This window comes from Cynoglossus semilaevis, chromosome 7, assembly GCF_000523025.1.
Source record: "Cynoglossus semilaevis isolate Cse_v1.0 chromosome 7, Cse_v1.0, whole genome shotgun sequence".
NCBI lineage: Eukaryota > Metazoa > Chordata > Actinopteri > Pleuronectiformes > Cynoglossidae > Cynoglossus > Cynoglossus semilaevis.
Genome location: NC_024313.1, coordinates 872,255 through 877,877, shown reverse-complemented (window position 1 = coordinate 877,877; position 5,623 = coordinate 872,255). Strand labels below are relative to the sequence as shown.

The following is a 5,623-nucleotide window of genomic DNA, read 5'->3' as shown; positions in this document are numbered from 1 at the left end:
ATGGCCTAGTAGTTACTACTACAACATAGAACGCCAACCTTGTTCTAGAACGTTGGTTAAAGTGCCCTCTTTCTTCATTCACCAGGCATCATGCCATTTCATTAAACACCAATCTCTCTTAAACATCTCCGTACCTCCAAGGGTATGTTATCCGGTCCAAAAAACCCTTTCCTTCCCCCTTTCTTACTGTCAGACCTATCATTCAACTCTTTTACCTTTGCCTTGGTTACTGCTGTCTTAGCTTCTCCTTCAGCTTACTCTGTGTTTTCTGCTGGGGAACCAACAACATCGTCAATCTACGAATCATCTTTGGGTCAACTTGGCTATTCTAAATCTGTTTGTCTTGTAAAAAAAAAAAAACTTTTTTGTGGTTTAAGAAGAAACTGCAGTGACATTTAGACATTTAGATGTTGAGGTTGTTCTGGAAGTTTCTGGAAATGTTCTAATTTTTTTTTTTCTTAGATTAAGGCTTTATATTTAAATCCTCTTCTGTGACTGTTCTAATGCACTGTGACTTAAGTCAGAACCATCTGCAGGACCTTGGGTCTGCAGTGTGCCTGGGTGGTAAATGTCAGGTCCTTGTGGGATTAAACCGTTTCTTTAACGACGTCCTTTAATCAGATTGGTTAAATATTGTATGAAGAACGGTATTGTTTGGTTGTTTAAAGAATATGTTGACTGGTCAGCTCTATCAGCTGACTTCCCCTGTTGTAGGTAGTGACGCATTTGAGCTCCCAGTAGACCAAGCCACCTCTAAATGGCCAAGTGCTTGTCGGCATGACTTTCCCTTTTCTGTTTATTTTAAGGGGAAATGGTCTGTGAAGGTAATAAAATCCTCAGAAGAAATTGGTATAACATTAGACCCCAGAAGTTCACGTCGGGGACATTTGAAGTTGCTTGTGTTTGTCGTCATCAACTGGTTCCCAGTGTTCACTGCATCCTTTGAGCTTTTCTATATATTTTTCAAGCTCGAACCGTGTTTAGCCACAAGAGGGCAGCATTTCCTTACATATCTGCAGTAACGCTGTCGGGACCTGCATCACGATCTGCTACAACGTCAGGGACAGTCAACACGAAGGTCTTTAGCGTTGTTATCTATATACTTAACATACACACGCGATAATTTCACTTTATTTTTTTTTTGTTCATTGAACGTCTTTTGTACGGTTGTACGTTACAGTATTTGAAATACAAATTAGACCCCTGTTTTAATGACGTAGCTCTACCGTGGTGAATGTTAACAGTAAATACAACGTTCTGGAACGTTCCGGTGGACAAAGGCTTTGAAAAGAAAGAGTTTGGTTGACAATTAATCAATGTTTTGCCATTGTCATTGCTTTAAATCGAATACAGTTTACTTTATGTTTAAAAAAAAAGGTCAATATATATATATTAATGTTTGAAATATTTAATATTAAAAATAGAATAATTAACTGATTTGAGAAATCCAACATGTATGTACATTTTGAATATGTACACACACACATTTACAGTGTATATATATATATAGTGTAAAATAAATAGAATATAACAGTGAGTGTATATGTATATGTATGTATATATATGTATGTATATATGTATATGTATGTATATATGTATGTGTGTGTATATATATATATATATATAATGTTCTCTATGTGTTCTCTAGTGACTTGCTTGCTTTTCTAACTTTTTCCTGTTTTTGTTCTTTGTGCAGAGGATGCAGGGACATATTTCCCCAGTGTGAAGAGGGAACCCGGTCGGTATCTGCAGCCCTGCTCTGACGCGGTCAAGAACTGGCTGCAGAGCATGAAGAATGCCGGGAAGGTCCTCCTGCTCATCACCAGCTCTCACAGCGACTATTGCAGGCTCATCTGTGAACACATCCTGGGGTAAGACCAACCACAACCCTGACACGCACCATCAAGGGAAAGTTATGTTGTTGAAATGTCAGCCACTGGTTGATAATTTATGGCATATGTTTTGTGGTTTTCACTCATTAGACCCTAATGTTTGTGTCTGAATTTTAGCATTAAAAAATGGGAAATGCCTTGTTAGCAACCCTTAGATACGAGAAGACACGTGCCATAATTAGCACTTTTAACATAAAGGTATAATAGTATTAGTATATAATAGTATATTGTGAAATGTTAAATGTTTTCTACTCCTTTCTGGATTTTATTTTGTCCAGTAAAAGCATAGTTGTTGTTGGTAAATACCCTGTTAGATGGTACAGCTTGAACACTATTTACTCTTATACTGTATACCATATTGCATCATGCTTTACCTTGTATTTACCTTAAAAGTGGATTGAATTTGGAGAATTTTGTGTGAACTAAGATAAATGACATGTAAAAGTCATGCATAAATGCTAAAATGCTTTTATCATTTTCTACGCCATCTTTTGGGGAAACGTGGGTATTGCAGGGAGAAGGCAGAAATACAGTCACACTACAAATTCATTACATAATATGGACAAGTTTGGCAGGCCGGATTACAAAGCTGAACGGGCCTCATCCGGTCCCCGGTCCTTAGTTTGGCCATGCCTGGCTTAGGGGAATGAAAGGGCTCTGTTCGTTCTCGGTCTCTCCCTGATTTGAAGAAACTATCCAATCATTTATGGTACTTTACCAGCAGGGGGAGCTTTATTTATAGACTTTAAAGATTTTAGTTTTACTAAGCTGTAATTGTAATTCAATGAGCGTTCAAACTTTTTTATTTATTTTTTAAAAATCTTCTAACAGTGGAATAGTTTACTTCACTCTTTAACTGTTTTAATATTTACAAACCATTGTATGAGTTGCTGGGACCAGCACCAGCAATCCCCCTGATTATCAAAATAGATTGTTAAAATGAGCTGCTGTGCTGCCATCTAGTGACTGGAGGCTTATTTACCAATCAAGCAATAAATAAAGACAGTAAAATTAAAGCCCCCTGTGACACCTCAACGCCTCCTCTCAAGGCTGCACGCCCCATTATTTGAGAATCACTGCACTATACAGTTAAACTTGTCCCGCCTTAAAGAACACTTTAAACTAATGACTGTGACAATAAACTTTTTAGGACAGACTCAGACTTAGAATAGGTAATTGATTAATACATTCAGCCGTAATTAAAAAATTAATCAGCATTTCCACATTTATTTGCAGCTCCGTTCCTAGGCGCTTCTTTATCATAAAATTTGGAAAAATGGAAAAACAGGAATTAACATGTCATTATTATAATAGTCAATATCGGTCCATTTACAGTTTATTTGTCTTAACTACTGCCTAATCAAATCAAACAAGGTGCATATTCTCATCAGTAACAGTAACATTTTATCTAAAGGCAGGTCCACTGTACCCCAAATGCTACACGTGGCTGGTAGCGCTGAACGAGCGGAACGGCCATAAAGAGCCAAAACCACCACATTATTACAGTAGCCTGACATCAAAGTACAAAGAGAACAGCCAAAGCCAGCGGATCTGATGGTTAAATGTGTTGCTCTCGCTGTGCTAATTGTTCCAATTTGGCTTGGTGAGTGATAACCGAAGAGCATTTGTTCCCACTTTACTATTTGTTGGTCCCAAAGTAACGCTCAGCATCAAATTTTGCTGTGGTGGTTCTGTAGCATTAAATACTTTTTGTAGTTAAGCGCTTGCTCTGTTAATGACCGACCTCCCTCGGTTCGAATCACACGCTGTGTGATTTAGCCCTATTTTGGTAGCGCAAGTGTTGTAGTAACGGGTATGCTACTGCTGTTTGACTGCAGATAGTTTAGACCAGCGGTGTCAAACTCCTGGTCCGGGGACCACTTATGGCCCACAAATTTGGAAAACATCGGCCCTCAACTTGATGCCAAGATTATTAAATTTTACCCTTGAGGAATTTATAAAAAATATACATTTATGTATATATATATATTTTTAATTGTTATGAATATTTATATATAATATATATTTTTAATATATCATATATATTTTTAATTGTGATATATAATATATATTTTTAATTGTTATGAAGGTCATTTCATTAATATGCTTAGTTGTTATTTCAGAATGACAGAAAAGAATTGTACACTTTTTTAGACTTTATTATTGATTTTGCTGGACAGCAGGGCGAAACATGCTGTACAGCTGACTCTTCTTATTCACATAACTTCTCACCAGACACTTTTTAATAAGGGGGGCAAGCTTCCAAAGTGACATGCTGAAAGCAATCAGATAACTCCAAAACAAAATATTTTCTCCGTAGATACCTGACAGAGAGCTCAGCCCCTTTCGCAAAACTTGGAGCAACAACCAAAGTAACATCTGTGCAGCATCAATTCGTTGAAACTTTGCAGGCGATGAGGACTGAGTTTGAATTCCGATTTAGGGATTTGAATAAACATAATGTGAATTTATACTCCTTAACTCTACCCTGCTGCCAACAAATTAAACTCTCTGAGTTGAAGGTTGGTCTTAGCACTGATTTCTGAGGCAAACGACTTGAACAGGAAGTGATATATATATACACTTTTATCCACACCACACCAAGTGATGTTCTTTATTAGCACGTACACCGGCAATCGACCTTTTCAACTATGAATACCACGCATACCAGCCCTCGTCTTTGCTCTGCCAAAGTGGCTGTTATGAAACACATCGTTGCAATAGGTCAACTTCAGGCTTCTCTGCTGTAGGTGTCTGTTGGTCTTGTGAGGCCTCCGTGGTCTATTACCTCACCTGTTTCTAATTAAGCAGTGAGCAGCTCTGCCATTCTTGTCGTTCCTCACCTCTCTCCCCCTGCTTTCCTTGCCTGCGGGCCTGCTGTTTTTACTGGCTGCTCCCTTTTTGTGTCTTAAGAACACCGCTCCATTTCAGTGCCAGAGAACCAGCTGTGTTTTATAGCGCTTTTAAATTGTTACCAGGGAATCTATATTTGAACCGGGGATGGATGCAATAGAATTGATTCTTGGACTGACCAGTTTTATGTCTGCATCTTGCATTTTCAAAATTGCTTTTTTTTTTTTTATAGATAAATGTAGGCAACTAGGGGTGTAAGAAATTGTTGATACACTGAAATATCGCGATATTTAGTTTCATGATTATGTATCGATATTCTACAGCACCGAACAAGGATTTTTTTTTTATTAACATGGCATTGGTTCGTTTTTATTTTGCGATTATAAATATCGATCCGTCTGTTCTAATATTTAGTAACCCGATGTTATGCAAGGAACAGCATAGTGCGTTTACTGTGCTGTCCGTTTTCCTACAAGTAAATTGTTTACAAAAACCGGTATCGCACTATATCGCAAAATATAGTATTGTTTCCCCTGTATTGTGATATGTATCGTATCGCAAGATTCTGACCAATACTCAGCTAAAATTGAGGACTTTTTTTTAGTTAAATGAGGCGTAGATCGAAGTAGGAACATTTGAAAAAACAGGCGCTAAAGTTAGTTAGCCTTAACAAAAGGCTAACCTATTAAAGTTACTGCAAAAAAAAAAAAAAAAAAAGTTGTAACCCTTTAATATGAAAATGTGTTTCTGTTTCATAGTCAGTCACAAAAACAGCCCAGTTCTTTCCAAAGGAAGCCCGCAGCTGCGTCAGCATGGCTAGGTGGCTGCTGGCCAGAGACAGGCAGATGGCAGAAGGAACAAAAAGACCACACCAGGCT

The 5,623-nt window shown here is 37.8% G+C and overlaps 1 protein-coding gene across 1 annotated transcript in view; it reads left to right on the top strand.

The window, feature by feature from the left end:
* Nucleotides 1-5,623, top strand: part of nt5dc1 (5'-nucleotidase domain containing 1) — a 49,900-nt gene that overhangs the window by 28,986 nt on the left and 15,291 nt on the right. The window contains exon 7 of the mRNA XM_008312644.3: nucleotides 1,697-1,871. Coding sequence (XP_008310866.1) covers nucleotides 1,697-1,871 — 175 coding nt within the window. The remainder of the gene's footprint in view (nucleotides 1-1,696; nucleotides 1,872-5,623) is intronic.